General features: G+C 45.1%; 1 protein-coding gene across 4 annotated transcripts in view; it reads left to right on the top strand.

The window, feature by feature from the left end:
* The window catches only part of LOC146177814 (glutaminyl-peptide cyclotransferase-like), a 53,431-nt gene extending 33,013 nt beyond the window's left edge, over positions 1-20,418 (top strand). For 3 of the 4 annotated variants that reach the window (XM_084580592.1, XM_084580593.1, XM_084580594.1), the window contains 6 exons: positions 3,178-3,486; positions 4,681-4,791; positions 9,309-9,494; positions 12,191-12,290; positions 17,262-17,384; positions 20,207-20,418. In XM_084580592.1, coding sequence (XP_084436718.1) covers positions 3,178-3,486; positions 4,681-4,791; positions 9,309-9,494; positions 12,191-12,290; positions 17,262-17,384; positions 20,207-20,352 — 975 coding nt within the window. In that variant the 3' untranslated portion in view covers positions 20,353-20,418. The remainder of the gene's footprint in view (positions 1-3,177; positions 3,487-4,680; positions 4,792-9,308; positions 9,495-12,190; positions 12,291-17,261; positions 17,385-20,206) is intronic. The other variant, XM_084580595.1, reaches the window with a different exon arrangement.
* Positions 20,419-20,623: the final 205 nt, after the last annotated feature.

The raw sequence follows: 20,623 nt of genomic DNA, 5'->3' as shown, positions 1-20,623 counted from the left end.
AGCGCGAAACCATGCAAAAGCCACCCGCTGCCGCTGAAGCAGATGCGGAGCGAACAGTGAGCAGGTCGCGCCCCTTGCGGCGGCGGAGAGCATAACTCAAGGAGAGAAATTCCCATTGCTCCCGCGGTGATTGAGAAGGCCGTAAGAAAGAGCGCGCGCTCTCCCTCGAGACCGGCCGTGGTATTGGGAGGGTTGCAGGCTAACAGTCTTCCAGAACTGCCCAGGGTTAGCATTCAACATGTTAGGCAAAATTGATGTGAAAAATGAGGGTTTAGATGTCTTGGCAAGGGATTCAAAATTCTTTTTGGTACAGCAATATTAGTCATTTCCTCCTTGTTGAGCTCTGTATTGCACCTCCTAGATATTTGCAGTATGCCTAGGCTGCTGTTCAGCATGGTTTATTGTACGTGGATAGTTACACCCATTAAAGTTGTTGTTCCTTCTTAACATGATGCGAGCTGCAGGGTGCATTGTGGATGTTGTGACAGTGATGCAAGTGACACTGCATTACAGCTTGAGAGGTGCTGCCAGTTCTCAACTCTGACTGATGACATGCTGGAACGCATCCACTCTGCCCAATTATGCAAAAATTCAGTTGTCACAATGTTGTAGGTTGGTCCAAACGATCACAGTGCTTCTCTTAATTGGAATGTGAAGGTTGACTATTTTGGTGCAGTTAATCGTAATGAAGAGAAATTCGTGCTGTTTTGGTTCATGTTTGGTTATAAAGTAGCCGGTAAACAGTGAAACACAAAAGAATGTTGCAGGACAAAGCACCACTTTCATATGAGAAAGCCAAAAAAGTGCATGCGAAAGGGATCTGAATTCCTTGTCCACAGAATACTGCTGTTATCACGACACACATATATACTTTTAATTGTCATGTAGTTCAAGAACTGCAAGGCAAAACACGCTCAGAGAATTTTTTTTTTTTGGCCGCACACAAGGAAATGATGGAGCTTTCACCAGTGCGCAGACTACTTTTCTTTTTGAGAAAAGAGATACCCTTGTATCAGCTCCAGGGTTGTCAGGTCCTTGCCTACATCAGTGAAGCAGGACTTGAGAGTAGGGGGAGGTATTTTTTCATGCACTTTGGCAGATTTACACCTTCCTTATTTTGTTGTACATTTAATTTGTGTTCCTTTGTTCCCTGATTAACACACCATTCATTTTGCACTTAAAAGAGCCTGCATCCCAGATGTGCTCCGTAGAGCACTTCTTGAGCACTTTTCGGGCCTAGATTCTTTCTTCCGTGTCTTTTCTTTCTTTTTTGCCGCAGAGGAAAACAGATAGTGCATCGTGGTAACTGACAGCCATGTGGTCCACCAGCACAGGTCGCACCTCTCGTTGAGGGTGCCATTCTCTGTTGCGGCCACTGCTGTCACGAGCTGAGGCAATCTCATGGTGGAAAAATATAGTGCAAAAGGAAGGCAAGGACGGCAAAGGAACTGGAATCGGCTGCTGTCGGTATTGCCTAGTCTGTTCTGCATTTTGTGAGGGTGTGCCTTTCTGAGTGCCATTTCAAGGCAGAAGCAATCCCCCTTGTCACCAGCGTCGAATGTGAGCTGCCATTTTTGCATGCTGAGCAAAGGGCCACCACAGAACACATTTGTCGGCTTGCAACAATCTACGCCCAGGAGGCTCATGCGTAAAAGCCTTTTGTGTGTTCTTTGCATACCCACAGAATACTGGCCTGTGTTTTCTTAATTTCGAACTTTCTTTAGATAATTGCAATTTCACTACCATTGCACCTAAAAGATTACTTTTTTGCCTGTCCTATCTCTTGTGGAGAGTTTCAAAGGGCTGGGAATCACAGTGTACTGTATTAATTATGATATCGGCACTGTAAATTGTAACAGTACTTATTTTTCTTTGTCAGAAAAAAGGGCACTGCCTCCAACTTTAATGCGCACCGGACTCTCTTGCTTTGCTAAGAAATGAATCTTCTTAGTTGGAACAATCACCTGTTAATTGCAGGTGTTCTAATGTCATGATGAACTTAATGTAAGCATCACCTAAATTAAGCCTTCCTTTCACAAAGCCTTTTTGCCTTCCGAATGGATGTTTGCACATTTTCATTTACTTTATAGACAATAGAAGTGATCTGATCTACACCTCTCTTTTAAGACTTTCATAGTCGCATACCATGGTCTGCTGACTGTAGTGGCATAGAGCCGGAATTTCAAAAAACTCGGCCTCTTTTGGCCCAATGAATCCCTTCCGAGTTGACTTGCTGGGGAAAGACCTAAGTGCTTACTTCTGCCAATCACTTGCACACACATTTTGGAACAGGAAATGTGCATTACTTGATTGTCCCGTGCATTTTTTTTTTTTTTCAAGCCAACATCTAAGTGAAACAAGCAACATGGTTTCAGTTCAGGTTGAAACCGTGTTAATGGAGCACTTCAGATGTTCACAAAGACTTGCTAGGCTTGGTGAACTACAGTAGGCAATCTACAATTTTTATGTCAGTGATATTTCACTTTTGTCCTTGGTTCTAATAAGCATGATGGAAAATAGCACGAAAGTACACGAAGGACGGAAGGAAGTAAGACACGGACAAGCGCTTGTCCGTGTCTTACTTCCTTCCGTCCTTCGTGTACTTTCGCGCTATTTTCCATCATGAATGTTAACCAACTCGCCCAACTTTAGGCGTTCTAATAAGCATCTCATTTGCAGATGATTTTCCAGAAGGAAGGTCAGAATCGAGTAAATACAATATTAATTGCTGCAGTTTGGCACTGTCGTCATGCTTCATCCCACTTTTTCTTAAAAAAGGCATCAAGGTGTCAGGTGGAAAACTTATTGTATTGCTGAATGTCCAGTTACATCAAGGGGGAGTCAAGTCAGCAACTTTTTGAACCATGGCTTCTGAGGAAGGCTTCGATGCGCACTTTGAACGTGTATCATTCGTCTGCCGCTGTTTTGGAGAGCTACCAAGTTTTCCAGTCTTAGTTGCTTCTGACATAACTTCCATTTCTTGGATACTTTTCCATGCTAAGCTGCACTGTGGCTTGGTTGGTAAAGTCTCATGAAGAGTGATAATCTCCCTCCCCCTTTCCCTCACTTTGCTTTGGGATTTCTCTTGTGGAATGGGGGTGGGAGAGGTGTGTTAGGTGAAACAATTTTTTTACATTGGATAATGATGATGCAGTGGTGGGGGGTGGTGATGTGCAGTGGGTGCGTGACTTGCGGCCCCTGGTGCAAGATGAGCTCCTGTACGCTGCCGAGCTCCCCGTGCAGGAGCAGGAGACCTTCCACGATGTGTTGCGCCACATCCTGGTGCCCCGCACTGTGGGGAGCGAAGGACACGCCCAGGTGCGTCAGTTCATACGCACTTCCCTTGAGGACCTGGGTTGGCATGTGGAAGAGGATGCCTTCCAGGCCTCCACGCCCCTGGGCACCAAGGGGTTCAGCAACGTCGTGGCCACTCTGGACACATCGGCCTGCCATCGGCTCGTGCTGGCCTGCCACTATGACTCCATGGTACTACCTCCTCCCTCTTTGGTGGGGGATCTCTTCACAGCAGGCTGGTTCAGAGTTCAGCTACGAATCCCAGCCACATTACCACAGGGGAGGAGCGAAAATACTCGTGTCAGTGTATGCTGCATTAGGCAGGTTGGTTAAAGGGAAGCTGCACCAGTTGTTGTTTTTTTTTCCTGTGAGGTTTCAAAGGTCGAGTGATAAAAGCTTGTAGTTTAGGCATGTGAAATATTTTGGTGCTAGTATCTCAAACAATGGCGCAATTGGGGATCAAAGCAGGGACGGCTGTCTGGCTTCTCTGCACCGCACAGTGCCTGGTTTGGAAGGGTTGGGTGACGACGTCATTCACAGTGCCGGTGCGTTTTCTACATAGAAATGGTTTATTTGAGGACGTGAAAACAATTCTACTGAAATCAATGCGCTGACGATGTTGCTTGGCGGCATCAAAAAAGGTCCGTATGATGTGGGCGAAATTGACGGAAATAAGAAATATTACCGTCCACAACTTTACTTTGTACTTTGTGTAAAGGAAAATAAATTTTGATTTGATTTGATTTGATTACTAAGCTTCTCCACAGTTTATCGATGCTGTGAGGCAAAGCTTGACATTTAATCATCCATTGCCCTTTAGCACTTACCTTGAGATCGAGAATAGACAGGAAACGACAGGAAAGAAGTTCAAACACAAGTGCTGACTAACAACTGAAGGTTTATTGGAAAAAACGTGAATATACAAGGTGAAAGCACACGAAACTGTTTAAAAACAAAGCAAAATACAGAATCACAACGATTATGTCTGGCAACGGTGTCTCATTCTCTGGTAAAGTAACAGGCGGTTTTGCCAGAAATGTGTCCCAGTTCTTAGTGATGCAGTTTGCCTTGAAAATTTTTGTGTCTATCTGATTGCTTGTGCTTTGCACTTGTCTTCAAGATGTCAGTGTACATTGTCTAAATGAGTCCCCAAAGCCTACCTTCCACGAGGCTGTGACGAATGTGGTTGCACATTATTATTATCACCGGTTCTTCATTCTTATCTTTTCTTGTTTTTATGCATGGCACACTATGCAGTGACACAGCTGAATATTGTTGAAGGTGTCATGTGCATGATCGGTATTCATTGAATTTGTTTCTTACAAGAGGAGCCCATTGAGCTGTAAGGCACTTGCATGTGAAAATGCTCCTGTTCTCCTGCTGCAGGTCCCCAAGTATGGGGAGTTTCTGGGTGCCACCGACTCGGCCGTGCCCTGTGCCCAGCTGATTTACCTGGCATCAGTGCTCAATGACAAGCTCAAGGAGCAGAAGAGACGGGTGCGTGCATCTCACCTGCTGCTGACAGATCTTTACTGATGAGGTTTCTCACTTGTCTACACTTGGCACGGTGGGAATGACAGCAGAGTGGACCGAATTACACGTTGTGTCAGTTGTCGAAAAGAAAGAGGTGAAGCATTTATGCCATTTCTTTCAAGGGCCGCGCTTTCCTTGTTCCAACAGGCAGTGTGCACTAACCCAACCTAACCTGAGTCCCTGCATGGCCTTTGCTGACAGTGTAGAGTCCTCAGAACACCAGTCAGAACTGTGCCTGTGCTGAGGCATTTAAACTATTAACCAAGTTCAACAAGCCAGACTTATCACAAGCTGGTGGTCATTCTCATTTTATATTGAGTACAGTTTAAATCAAGTAGGGCAGATCCAATGCTACTTCTTAATTTTGGGGAAGGAATTTTTCTGTGCAAAATTGCTATAAATACCATAAACAAATATTCCTTTTCCATGGTTTAGGTGCAGCATATTATTCCCTGAAATTAAAAAGAAAATTATAATTTTGGTACGGTTTTCAGAAAATCTGGTTTGTTGGGTTTATTTTAATATTTTCAAAAAGCTAGCAGGAACATTCCAGCTGAGGACATTGCTTGGTGGGTGCTCAAGAAATTAATGCACTCCTTTATGCATTATGTTAAACTACTATCATATCTTTAGGCGGAACCTCCACCACCTCCTCCTCTTTCACTTGATGGATGCACATGAATATGAGGTCGCCCAGCCGGGGTGGTGCAGTGGTAAGACGCCCAACTACTGTCCGGAATACTCGGGTTCGAACCCGACCTCGGCGGCTGCGTTTTGATGGAGGTGAAACGAAGAGGTGTCCGTGTGCTGTGCGATGTCAGCACACGTTAAAGATCCCCAGGAGGTCGAAATTTCCGGAGTCCTCTACTACTGCGTCTCTCATAGCCTCAGTCGCTTTGGGACGTTAAACCCCACAAACCAAACCAAACCAAACTGAATATGATGTCATATAACACCCTTTGGATTTTAAGTTATGCTCCAGCATTCAGTGAGTGTTGTACTGAACAGTACACTTTCCTAAGTAACCTGCTTGGCTGTTTATAAAATTGAGCAATGGAAAAAAAGAGCTAAATTATATAATGGCCTAATTAAACAGTAGATGTGAGCTGACGGTTGCTTTGCGCTGACGCTTCCTACCCTCCCACTCCAGCTTGGCCCTCCGGATGGCATGGATTTTGTTCAAGAGAGTTCCAAAAATTGAAGGTCTACCCTCTGCGCATTGTCGCCCTCTGTACCTCAGCCTTGCTATACCGCTGATTGGCTTCTCGCTTAGTGATGGAAACAGCTTGATCTTTTCTATACTTTCCCAGACAGCACGGACTACTGGCCCAATATTTGTTTATTTTACCCTTGGGGTATACCTATATAGATATAAATTTCAGAGGGGAGGGGCAAACATTTACAACAAGAGTGTAAGCAATGAAAATAGTAAGCAAATTGACATTTAGGCTACAAAGATCAGAATCAAACTAGCAGAAAGATTGCACAACTAATAAACACAGGCAATGAGGTACTGTCGTGGCATTGTTGAGCCCAATATAAGACCAGTGCATTGCCAACACAGCACCAATATTGAGCCAATGGCTGAGCTGAGCCAATATTGAGCTATGTGCCACCTGAGTTCCCAAAGCTTCGCTGAAAGGCACTGCAGCTCCTGTTGTACGTCTTTGACAGAAAAGTATGAACTGGGGTGCTGACCGCTCTGCTCGCTCCTTTTGCCGCGTGCACTGCACACTTTCCTTTGCATGTGTACGTGCATGTGCTGGTGTCTCACAATTTACCACCTGCAATGGGCATTTAGTAGACCGCCAGCAACCATTTGTAGCGCGCACAAAAAATGTCTACTCGATACCTTGGCCCTGTGACAGAACCCACTTGGGGTAAACAGGTAGGTGTCCAAACGAGGGACTCATGGAACACAACATCCTCAGGGCCTCTCGTCATCTCGGCACACACTATCGTGACTGCAAACAGTGTAAAAAACATGGTCCTTTCTGGGAAGAACTTCACAAGTATGTTAAGGAGTCAGTTAGAGTGTGAGGTTCTCTTCAAATCTACTGGCCACCTTGTTCCGTGGCTTATTCAAGGACACTAATCGAAATATGTGACCAGACCGACCAAGTTAGCGACGAATAATTTTATCTGCACACATGGACGGGACGAGAGTATGACGAGCAAGTAAGACGCAGACTACACACAAAATTGTCAAAGAGTCACCAGTTCGTTGGGTAGGGGAAGCCGATGCAGACGCTCCGGGAAGTCACAGTCCGGGTAGTCACAGAGGCCTCGGTAGGCCCAATAGAGGCACGAGGCCTCGGGTTGCCATTCCACAGCCAATGAGTCAGGTCTTCCCGACGTTTCTGGGTTCAGTACGGCGCCGAACGCTCGTGCAAGTGAAGAGCTGCCGTTACAGCAGCGGCGATGAGCTGAAGCTGTATTACTCCCTGGTCCGATCACCTGGGACAGCAGGAGGACCAGGACGGGATGCGATAGGCAGGCCCCAGGTCTGGATACCCAGGTCAGGCCTGGTAGAACACGCACCTCCCGAGCTCCGTGGACAACTGACCAGCTCCACGGCTTGCCCGTTCTCCACCCCTCGTGCCTCGCGCTCCTCGAGCCACCCTCCACGTTCTCCTCTTCTTTCTTCTTTTCTCCAAACGTGGTTTTGTTCTTCTTCTTCGTCTTTCCTCAGTTTCTCTGACACATGTTCTTCACACAGAGAGATAGTCGAAGCTGGTGTCATTTTTCAAAAAATTCCAACTTACAGGGATACTAAAGAGAAAAATGAAGAGGACTTGCATCGATAGAGTGCCAGTTCCTAATTACAAAAAAACCACTCTTACTGAAAACAGAGCTGTATAAGGTAGTAAAGAGGAAGAACAGAAATACAGGTATCGCCGCCACAGCCGAAACGGCCGAGACTCACAGCTAGAAATCACGTGACGCACAATGGATCCCGGAGGCTGACAAATGCGAATTACGTTGCCCGTTTGAATGCGGTATAGTAGGTTTTGTCTCGAACATGATAATATGCTTTTATCACACGTAAACGACGGCGAAATGACAACATAAATGCTTCAAGGCAAATATAAAAATATACGTGGCGGCGCCACAGGCGCCCACTTCAGTTTCGGTTATTTTCCGGCTCAGGCACTTCGTGCGTGCTCGGATAGTTTCGTTTTGGACCTGCGGCACCTGAAATACGAGCTCGAAGCAGCAGATGCGCCTACCATAAGTGCTTATCGAGAGAAGATCATGACTCGGCACCATGGAGGAAGAAAAAACTAGGAGGGAGCGCATGCAGCCTCCTCAAGCCAACCTCCTCTGACGCCACTCCCTTCTCTCTTCTGCCCACAATGATTCTTGGGAATTTAGCCAACATAGTTGGCAGACTCAAAAGCAGCTGGGTACATGGTATTCTGTAGTGACTGTGGATGCCCCAGCGGAAAGCCTACCGGAGTGTACTACCGAAAGTTTCACGTCTCGTTGTAACACATAAGTTACTTTGTTTACAAATGTTGAATTGTACTCGCATGCTGGCTGCAGCAGTACACGTAGTTGAGGTCTGCATTTCATAAGTGAAGCAGACGATTTTTGTATCGAGCAATACGTAAACATACCCTAACAAGCAAACGTCTCATTTCTCGAGGAGTGCGCATAACAGGATACTCACCGTTGGAGCGACAGCCCCCGGGGGGGTATATCTGTCTAGCATCCTGGCACGCAGCATTTCATATGACAGCTTTTGTTGCTGGGCTAATTGGTTTGATTTCATGCTTGCGAGACTCAGTGCGCAAAGGCGAAGCACAAGAACACGCAGGATAACTGGACAAAGTGGTTCTGATCCTTCTTGTTCTTGACCTTGTGCACTGAGCCCCGCACTTCACGAAATGCACGTGTGTACAGCGGCAGCGGCAGCTCCTAGGCCATCAGCCCGTCTAAAGGTCCGAAGTTCCATCTATCTTTTGCGCTCAGCGCGCGCCTCAGATTTCTAGCTCAGGCGTCGCGTAGCGAAGGCATTCCTCCAGAGTAGAGAGTGCGAAACCCCAATCGAAACCATCTACCGTCTACCGCTTGCCGCGGCGCTCCCTTCTTCCTCCATGCTCGGCTAGCTCGGCACGCACCTGCGAAGTATTCTCCGCTCCCCGCGGGCCAGCAATCACGGAGTCCCCTCTTGCGTCATAGTGTGCGTCTATCTGCCCTATTACGTAGTAGGAGAAAACCAGTTTGAATTTGACCGGCGGGAACAAAAAGAAAACCTCAACTTCTTATCACAATATCTCGGCAATAATTTGATCTTTTGCTACCGGATATGCCGCGACAATGTCACCAAATGCTGTTTATTAGATTTTGATAGCATATTTGAGTGTCCCTTTAACAGAAAGACCACTTGTAGGGAGACACCCATGCATTATAGCACATGTATTGTCATTAACATCGCCATCATCATGACAGCTGTGCACTGCTCCTGTGGCGTGCAGGGCGATGGCATCACCCTGCAGCTCATCTTTTTTGACGGGGAGGAGGCATTTGTACGGTGGAGCTCGAGTGACTCCCTGTACGGGTCACGCCACCTGGCCTCCATGTGGCACCGCAACAGCACCCAAAGCCTGCTCCTCGAGGGATGCCTGCCCCGCTCGGACATCGCCACCCAGATTGACCGCATGGTCAGCCACCTCGTTTACCCATAATTTTCATTCCCGAGCAGCTGTGTGGCTGCTGTTTTCTTCCCCCTAATTATGTTTTTCTTCACAATGAGAGCATGTCAGTGAGAAAAATTAGTAGTTGTAGAACAGAGAGAAATGGGGTTTTCCTCTGGGGAAATTAAGAATGAGGCCAGTCTCTGCAAGATATTGCCAACACTAGTGCAAATGGCAACTTTTTTTAGTGTTGCTGCAATATATATATATATATATATATATATATATATGAGCAGTTCTATTGACCCACATGAAAGTGATGTTTTTGCTTTCTGCTTTTGAAGAATGTTATTTTATAGCGAGAAGGGCGAATGCTTTATTGCTTGCCCTTTCCTACCTATTTTCAGCATTTTTTCTTTGCAGTTGGTTGCCAAGTTGTATGTTAAATCTTTTATTGGGGGAATGACCTTGCTCTGAGACCTGTTGTAAATGCACGCAGAGCGTCACTTGCAGTGTCCTTCCCCACCCACTGTGATGACAGGAAAATAGCAGAATGTGAGTGAATGGTGTCCCCATTGCCGAGAAACATGCATCCAGAATGCAATAAAGAGAGAAGACGGTAAAGAGCTGAGGCTCTGGAACGCATATATTCAAAGAAGCTGAGGGAGCAGGTTGCATTTGTAGATGTGGCGGACGAAATAAGGAGGGAAGGCACCTTAGCAGTAGTGGTGGATAGGGGAGGGGGCTCGATCTCGGCACTGTCGGTTAAGAGCGATGATATTGATGCGGCAAAGGAGGTTGCAATAGCTCTTGCTTGCGTCACCACAAAGGCCACGCATGTATTGAGCGACAATAAAACTGCAATTCAAAATTTTGGTAGTGGGAGGATATCTCCCATGGCACTCAGAATTTTAAGACGAAAAGAATTGGATAGGACAATTAATCTGATTTGGACCCCGGTGCACGAATCTGTTAATTGCAACGAGGCTGCTCACAACCTGGCTTGAGATCTCTACTGCCGAGCAGTTTGGAATGAGCAAGCTGAGAAAGGCTACAACAGAAAAGGGCATCTGCTGTTGCATTATGATTTGACGCAATATTATAGAAGGCAGCGTCTGGAACTAGCCCCTCCAGACAAGACTAGATGGAAAACAGATGACGACATGGAGGCGTCTGCAAGCAGATGTTTATCCAAATCCAGTCTTAAACAAATACAGTAGAATCTCGATAAACGGAACCTCACGGGACCGGGAAAATATGTTCCGTTTATCGGGAGTTTCGTTTAAAGAGAGAATAGGTTCAGCATTGCGCAATCCGCTTCCGCGTGAACCCTACGCGGCTGGCGCGCGCGCGCGCAGTTGGCAGTCTCAGCGGATCTCAATTTGCGAAATCTAGGTAATAAGGAGAACGGTACACTATGAGAACAAACTTTATTAGAGAAAAATAAGCAGTGAATTTTTGTTCCAGTAGTACTAGTACTGCAATTAAAAAAAAAATGTCAAAAGAGTGGGAATTACCACTTATTGGCTAGTGAAAAAGGATTTTATATTTGCTTGTTTGAGCTCTCGCAGCTGTTTTTTGTTAATGGCATCACCCATACTTGACAGGCTGTACAGAAACACTTCCGAACCTTCTTCTCGTTGGAAGAAACGCCTCCCGCAGCTTGTCCTTGTCCAGAAGAATTCTTGTTAGGCTGCTTTTGGGGACGGCGTACTTCGTCACTAGCGCCATTTTCGTGAAGCCACCACTCTCGAAGTCGTTGATGATCTCCATCTTCCTTTCCAACGCAAGTGCATTGTGCGGTCGTTTTTGCGCTGCCATCGGACCGAACAAAAGCTCTAGGGCTCTAGGGCTTAGGCCTAACTGAACACAACCGCCGTGAACGCGAGCAAGCGATGCGGAGGGCAGTGAACGAGCAAACCGGAAACCGCCGGAGACGGAAACCGGAGTGGTGACGCGGGGAGGAGAAGGAGGGGAGCATTGATGCGTACCGCGATGGCACTGCGCTTGTCCAACTAGTTGCGGTTTCGAGTTTTTCGGTTCCGTTAACGCGGTGGTCGCAAAATTTGAGTTCCGATTAACGAGATTTTTTTTACCTTGGCTTAATACAAAACCAACCAATCGCGAGGCGTTTGTTCCGTTTAAGCGGTAGTTCCGTTTAACCGATTTCCATTTATCGAGATTCTTCTGTATATACTCCCAGAGGGGTATCCTAAACCACATATGAGAGTGTTTGCATTCCCCAGGTAGGGCAAACAACATTGATAGTAGAGAAGCCTGGGAGGCTTTGCTGGAAAGCCCAGCCCCGGAACACCAGCTGCTAGCGGTTTGACTGGCTGAAGAGACCGCCAAGATGCAAGGGATTTTGGCCAGCATCTGAAGCAGATTCCCATCTGCCCTAAGGTGCCTCTCCTCTAGAGAGGAGGGCCTGGGGTAGGTAAGAGCCTTTTTCTGTCGGACAATAAAGTTGATAAAGTTGATTCGCTCCCTCACTCAATGATGTGCTGGCTGAAATCGGGAAGAAGCGGACACATGCAGGGCATGTAATGTGAAGGCAAGGTGGTCGCCAATGGTTCCACAGGAAGACAAGTGCAGCAGCAGGTGGTGGCAGAAATAAAATGGGGAAAGAAGTTTTGTGAGGCTGATGAGGATCACAGTAATGCTGTTGCATCTGCAATGGTGCACAAATGGCAGCGCAGCGGTGACTGATTGTGTGTGTGCAGGAGGTACTGGTGCTCCTGGATCTGCTGGGGGCGGCCAACCCGCGCTTTTACAGCTACTTTGTTGACACGAGGCTCGTCTACGATCGATTTGTGGAGATTGGTGAGTGCTGTGTACGTCCGCACATTTCATTCCCCATGCGGTTTGTTGCTTCGAAAGTTGAAGTAAAGGTTTCAGTGAGCAACAATGCATCATTACCTGCATCATCACTGGCTGAGGGGCTTTATTTGGTATTGACGAGGGGACCAAGGGGCGAGAGCATCTAATTTCACACTGCAAATAACACCAGTGACTGCAATAGAAAAGGAATTTAGAAAGTACAATGACATACATAATGTTACAAAGACCAGTGATTAAAATGTTGAAATAAAGGTTCCAGTGAGCAACAATGCATCATTACCTGCATCATCACTGGCTGAGGGGCTTTATTTGGTATTGACGAGGGGACCAAGGGGGGAGAGTATCTAATTTGACACTGCAAATACCACCAGTGACTATAATAGAAAAGAAATTTAAAAAGTGCAATGACATATATAACATGACAAGGACCAGTGATTAAAATGTTGAAGTAAAGGTTCCAGTGAGCAACAATGCATCATTACCAGCATCATCACTGGCTGAGGGGCTTTATTTGGTATTGACGAGGGGACCAAGGGGCGAGAGTATCTAATTTCACACTGCAAATACCACCAGTGACTGTAATAGAAAAGCAATTTAAAAAGTGCAATGACATATATAACATGACAAGGACCAGTGATTAAAATGTTGAAGTAAAGGTTTCAGTGAGCAACAATGCATCATTACCTGCATCATCACTGGCTGAGGGGCTTTATTTGGTATTGACGAGGGGACCAAGGGGCGAGAGTATCTAATTTCACACTGCAAATACCACCAGTGACTGTAATAGAAAAGGAATTTAGAAAGTACAATGACATACATAATGTTACAAAGACCAGTGATTAAAATGTTGAAATAAAGGTTCCAGTGAGCAACAATGCATCATTACCTGCATCATCACTGGCTGCGGGTTTATTTGGTATTGACGAGGGGACCAAGGGGGGAGAGTATCTAATTTGACACTGCAAATACCAGCAGTGACTATAATAGAAAAGGAATTTAAAAAGTGCAATGACATATATAACATGACAAGGACCAGTGATTAAAATGTTGAAATAAAGGTTCCAGTGAGCAACAATGCATCATCATTACCTGCATCATCACTGGCTGAGGGGCTTTATTTGGTATTGACGAGGGGACCAAGGGGCGAGAGTATCTAATTTCACACTGCAAATACCACCAGTGACTGTAATAGAAAAGGAATTTAGAAAGTACAATGACATACATAATGTTACAAAGACCAGTGATTAAAATGTTGAAATAAAGGTTCCAGTGAGCAACAATGCATCATTACCTGCATCATCACTGGCTGAGGGGCTTTATTTGGTATTGACGAGGGAACCAAGGGGGGAGAGTATCTAATTTCACACTGCAAATACCACCAGTGACTGTAATAGAAAAGGAATTTAGAAAGTACAATGACATACATAATGTTACAAAGACCAGTGATTAAAATGTTGAAATAAAGGTTCCAGTGAGCAACAATGCATCATTACCTGCATCATCACTGGCTGAGGGGCTTTATTTGGTATTGACGAGGGGACCAAGGGGGGAGAGTATCTAATTTGACACTGCAAATACCACCAGTGACTATAATAGAAAAGAAATTTAAAAAGTGCAATGACATATATAACATGACAAGGACCAGTGATTAAAATGTTGAAGTAAAGGTTCCAGTGAGCAACAATGCATCATTACCAGCATCATCACTGGCTGAGGGGCTTTATTTGGTATTGACGAGGGGACCAAAGGGCGAGAGTATCTAATTTCACACTGCAAATACCACCAGTGACTGTAATAGAAAAGGAATTTAAAAAGTGCAATGACATATATAACATGACAAGGACCAGTGATTAAAATGTTGAAGTAAAGGTTTCAGTGAGCAACAATGCATCATTGCCTGCATCATCACTGGCTGAGGGGCTTTATTTGGTATTGACGAGGGGACCAAGGGGCGAGAGTATCTAATTTCACACTGCAAATACCACCAGTGACTGTAATAGAAAAGGAATTTAGAAAGTACAATGACATACATAATGTTACAAAGACCAGTGATTAAAATGTTGAAATAAAGGTTCCAGTGAGCAACAATGCCTCATTATCTGCATCATCACTGCCTGCGGGGCTTTATTCGGTATTGACGAGGGGACCAAGGGGGGAGAGTATAATTTGACACTGCAAATACCACCAGTGACTATAATAGAAAAGAAATTTAAAAAGTGCAATGACATATATAACATGACAAGGACCAGTGATTAAAATGTTGAAATAAAGGTTCCAGTGAGCAACAATGCATCATTACCTGCATCATCACTGGCTGAGGGGCTTTATTTGGTATTGACGAGGGGACCAAGGGGCGAGAGTATCTAATTTCACACTGCAAATACCACCAGTGACTGTAATAGAAAAGGAATTTAGAAAGTACAATGACATACATAATGTTACAAAGACCAGTGATTAAAATGTTGAAATAAAGGTTCCAGTGAGCAACAGTGCATCATTACCTGCATCATCACTGGCTGAGGGGCTTTATTTGGTATTGACGAGGGGACCAAGGGGGGAGAGTATCTAATTTGACACTGCAAATACCACCAGTGACTGTAATAGAAAAGGAATTTAAAAAGTACAATGACATACATAATGTTACAAAGAACAGTGCTTAAAATGTTGAAGTAAAGGTTCCAGTGAGCAACAGTGCATCATTACCTGCATCATCACTGGCTGAGGGGCTTTATTTAGTATTGACGGGGGGACCAAGGGGGGAAGAGTATCTAATTTCACACTGCCAATCCCACCAGTGACTGTAATAGAAAAGAAATTTATAAAGTACAATGACATACATGACGAGACAAAGACCAATGATTAAAATGTTGAAGTAAAGGTTCTATTTGCATCACGAGGAAGGCCGGTCTGGACGAGTCTTCAGCTGGAGTGAAGATTGCCGGGAAACGTATCAACAACCTTAGATATGTGGATGATACCACTTTAATGGCAGAAAGTGAAGTGGAACTCAAGAGACTTCCGATGCGCGTACAAGAAGAGAGTGAGAAGTTTGGGCTTAAACTGAACATTAAAAAGACAAAGATCATGGCGTCTTGCCCCATCAAGTCCTGGAGCATCAAGGGACAAGAAGTGGAAGCTATGACAGATTTTCTCTTCTTGGGCTCCAAGATTACCCCGGAAGGAGACTGCAGCCATGAAATTAGGAGACGCCTGCTTCTGGGAAAGAGAGCCATGGTTAGCCTTGACTGCCTAGTAAAGAGCAGAGACATTAGTCTGCCAACCAAGATCCGTATAACTCGTGCTATGGTCTTTCCACTTATGATGTATGGATGCGAGAGTTGGACTGTGAAGAAGGCTGACCGCCGAAAAATTGACGCGTTTGAATTGTGGTGTTGGCGGAGAATCTTGAGAGTTCCTTGGACGGCCAGAAGATCAAATCAGTCGATATTGTCGACCATAAACCCTGACTGCTCATTGGAGGGTCAAATTCTTAAGTTAAAGCTCAGCTACTTTGGTCATCTGATGAGAAGAGAGGAGTCACTGGAGAAAGATTTGATGTTGGGAAAGGTTGAGGGTCACCGGAGAAGGGGTAGGCAACGAATGCGATGGTTAGGTGGCATCCTCGAGGCGCTGCAGATGAAGTTATGTGATGTTAGGAAGATAGTGAGAGACCGGAAAGTGTGGTGTGATATGGTCCATAGGGTCACGAAGAGTCGGACACGACTGAACTGAACTGAACTGAAAGGTTCCAGTGAGCAACAATGCATCATTACCTGCATCATCACTGGCTGACGGGCTTTATTTGGTATTGACGGGGGGACCAAGGGGGAGAGTATCTAATTTCACACTGCCAATCCCACCAGTGACTGTAATGGAAAAGGAATTTAAAAAGTACATTGACATACATAACGTGACAAAGACCAGTGATAAAAAAGTTGAAGTAAAGGTTCCAGTGAGCAACAATGCATCATTACCTGCATCATCACTGGCTGAGGGGCTTTATTTGTTATTGACGGGGGGACCAAGGGAGAGAGTATCTAATTTCACACTGCCAATCCCACCAATGACTGTAATGGAAATGGAATTTAAAAAGTACAATGACATACATAACGTGACAAAGAACAGTGATTAAGGTACACATTATTACATTGCATGAGCTTATACATTAGCAATATAAAAGATATTCCAGCCGTGAGAGTCACTTTTCAATGGAGGCAGAAAGCAAGGTGCTCGTGTGCTGTGCTTTGTCAGTGTGCACTAAAGAATCCCAGGTGGAAGAAATTTCCGAAACCCTCCACTATGGCATCTCTAATAGCCTGAGTCTCTTTGGGACATTAAGCACCATAAACCAAACCAAACCAGCAGTATCTGATAAGAACTAGGAGGAATATGTAAATACAACTTGCATGGACAAAAAATGTTACTAAGTGCTCTGTCAAGTCGGGAACAAAGTGACAATGACAAAATAACTAAGTAGTTAGTAAAACAAGTGCAATAAATACATTTAATTTCGAACTACTTACAGTGCATACATGCTCAAAGTGTTTCATTTACATGTAGCCCACAGAAAAAGAATTGATGCCTAAAATTGTCAATGTGTCATTTACCTCTGCATACAGAATTCCACATGGAGACACACAACAGGGCATTTAAATAGTATGATAGATGAAGAACAGGATACATTGCCTGATGTGGTCATGAATTTATCCGCTTTTGCAGCCTTTTTAGAGGCTCTCATCATAGATGTCTTGGTACGTGTAACTGGTGGAGTGCATGGAATGAGTTCGTTTTGTCTTGTGATTTGTGCGAGAAGTGTACTTTTGTCTTCTCCTCGAATAATAAGTCTGCCTTTTCTTTGCACAGTTAAGCACGTGTGTCTAATCCTGTGAAGGCAGTAGTAGTAGTAGTATAGCAGCAGTGTCAGCAAATAAATGAACCTATTGCTACTCCCAGAGAGCCGGCTGAACGATATGGGCGCCATGGAGACCAGCTGCAGCCGGTGCCGCACCAACTACTTTGTCAACTCCTCTCAGCTGGCCCTCATTGAGGATGACCACATTCCATTCCTGAGGAAAAGTAAGTATGCTTCTGTCCATGAGAAGAAGAAAATGACAATCGGAAAGCGGATTACATTAATTATGCAGCTAAACACTTGCTTTGTTGCCGACAGTGCCATTCTGTAGGTAGAACTAAAGCCCCTTGATACTTTGAAAGTTACGCCAACGATTGAACTTTGCCGCCGCCGCGCTACCTCCTCGCCTTCTCCTCGCCCCTTGCGCGCCCCTTCGCTGAAGGCCGGTTCTCCGCCCGATTTCCTGAGCGACGATTAGTCTCCCTGCCGTTGCCCTTGGAAACCAACGCGCGTCTGGCGTTTTTCTTGTGTTTTCTTTTTCCTTCGCGCCATTTTTCTCCTAGTCTCGGCGAGCGAATATTGCGCGCTGTGCTTTTATCGCAGCGTGCAATCTCTATGCCGTGCTGTTGCGCGTACAACTGCAGCAAGCGGCCTGAAGATGGTTATGCGGTACTCATGATACCTCAAGGCAAGCGTGACGGCTTGCGCACGAGTCAATGGATCCACAAGTTTAGTCGAAAGAAGTTTATTCCTAGAAAGAACAGAGTTGTTTGCGACGTAAGGTGCCTTTCTCACTCCCCGTAATAACGCGTCACCTGACGCTGCTTTTTTTATTCCTGCTTGCTCCTCAATATTTTTGTGTCGGCAACATGTTCATTGTATAAAAATAAGGTTGTCCTCTGCAGCATGTTGAATATTCTGCGAGGCTCCAAGGCTCCATCCTTTAACACGCTGTCGACTTCTGTACAGTCAGAAATAGGGCACTATAATCTGCGTTTTGCTATCAGAGATAACTGGAAAATTACAGTCTCTCGATTGCATTTGTCGCGATTATGCTAGGATCCCTGGCCTCCTTCACTAAAAATCAAAATTGGGGCTTGTAGAGGAGCTAGTCTTTTCAGCTTGTAGTGTGTGTCGGTTACTCAGGAGCAATGAATGCTGGCCCTGAAAAACTCTTTGGCAAGTAAACCCGAGGTATTGCGGGTAATCTGCACTAGTTAGGTCGTACGGCATTTTTTTTTTTCAATTCTTGAATGTGTCTTGCCATGCTTCGACGCACGCGTGGGTTAAAAAGTGTGCGTTCGTTTTATCAGGGATACGGCGAATGTGCAGGAGGTGTTCACATGATCACACACGCTTCACTTTAACCATGACTACTAGGCGTTGGCAGGTTATCTTCGCTTTGAAAGCTGGAGCTCTAAAACCGCGATTCCGCGTATTCATTTACTGCGAGAAAAGTTTTCCCATCGATGTCAAATCAGCCGGAATCATTGCATCAATTTTCTGTATTTACGAAATTTAAAGAATCAATAATGATTATAGTTGAAGATGGTCGCGAAATAGTTCGATATACAGAAATCGGCTCAAGATGCTGCTTACGATTGTGAAAAATGATACCGTTTATGTTGCGTAATCAACCCACTCGCATAATGAACCCATCCTCCACTTTTGCCACCAAGAATGTGAAAAAAAAAGCGTTAGCTGGTGGTGCGTCCCTTCGTTTTGGCTGTCAGCACGTTTTGGCAGCGTGCCAAGATGCTGCGCAGCGATAACGTCATGGCGTGTTTATCTTTCACCTATACTTTTGATGTTAGCTCCTGTGGTGGCGGGGAGCAAACTTGGCAGAATGCCCGTTATGGCTTGATTGCACAAGCTTGGTTTGATTTATCACACCGCACCTGGGGCGAGGGAGTCCACTGCCACAAAATGATTGGAAAGTGTGATAGCTTCAAATGCCGTTTGAAGCGAACAATGCTAAAAGCCGGTGTCATGATCGCAGCTCACCACATGCTTTCATCAATTCATAGATGCAAGGATGAATGACTTTCGCAAAAAAGAAAAAAAAAGAAATCTGCCGCTTCATAACGTCCACAGCGCTACGCTGCACTTTCAACACGATGACAAGGATGGAAGTGTCTCGCAAAAAAAAAAAAAAACAAATTGCCATTTCTTAATACAGCCACCATAGCTTACACTATGCGCTGCACGTTCAGCACGATGACAAGAATGAACGACTCACACAAAAAAACAAAACAAATCTGCCGCTTCTTATAACGTTTGCAGCTGCCATAGCTTACGCTACGGCACGTTCAGCATGACAAGGATGGACTATTCTCTGAAAAAAAAGAAAAATAAACAAATTTGATGCTCTATAACGTTTGCAGCCGCCATAGCTTAAGCTGCGCCGCACGGTCAACACGACAAGGGTGGATGACTCTCGCAAAAAGAAAAAAAAAAAAAAAACAAATCTTCCACTTCTTAACGTTCTCAACCGCCATAGCTTACACTATGCCGCATGTTCAGCATGACAAACGATCACCGCAGGTGCGCGCGTCTTTGGGGAAAGGGTGTGGCGCTGCTCTAGACCAGCTGTTCTCTCTCATTCCTTCTGCACGTGGCTTGAAAACATCGTGCAGCAAACAGCCGAAGGGGATGCGATAGTCTTTGGGGAAGGCGCACCTTCCAGTATGTGGTGCGGAGTTCAATATATCGAATGACCAAGTGAAATTGGAGTTAGATATACGACGCAGCTTTCCTATACATTTACATAGGATTGTCAAGGGGATATTCCGTGAGTTCGATATAACCAAAATTCAAATTATCTGGGTTCGACTGTAGTACTGTCATTTTAACTATACAACCTGTACACCATTGCACTTGAGAAGCAGTTCTCAGGTGCCATGTCAAGGGAAATGCGCACTGTAGCAGACAGCGGCACAGATGGGCTTCCGGCGCATTGCTTCCAAAGTGGGGTGTTTGGGCAAGGTGCATGCCAATAACAGTCAGTTCTCAAAGGAATCCTCCTCCTTTCCTTTCTGTGGTGCAGATGTGCCCATCGTGCACGTTATCCCCAACCCGTTCCCAAGCGTCTGGCACACCCGGGATGACAATGCAGAAAACCTGGACCACCCGACCATCAACAACCTCAACAAGATATTCAAGGCCTTTCTTACAGAGTACCTGAGGCTCTGAGGCTCTTTCGTATACCTGCTCATTTTGTACATTATTATTATTATTAAAGAGTGTTTTATGTTTTAATCACGTTTTCTGCTGCTGTCCTGCAGATGATACCACTTTTCTCTTACTGCAGCGGAAGCAGCTACACACAGAGTATGATGTTGCCATTTTTGATCGCACACCACACCAGATATGTTCAAGTGGTCTGAATATTTTAAATTTATGATGAAGCATATAATACAATGTATCGCTCAAGAGGAAAGTATACAATAGTTGCATCTTACCT

This window comes from Amblyomma maculatum, chromosome 10, assembly GCF_055883805.1.
Source record: "Amblyomma maculatum isolate TAMU_Amacu chromosome 10, ASM5588380v1, whole genome shotgun sequence".
Taxonomy (NCBI): Eukaryota; Metazoa; Arthropoda; class Arachnida; order Ixodida; family Ixodidae; genus Amblyomma; species Amblyomma maculatum.
This window is presented reverse-complemented; position numbering and strand designations above follow the sequence as displayed.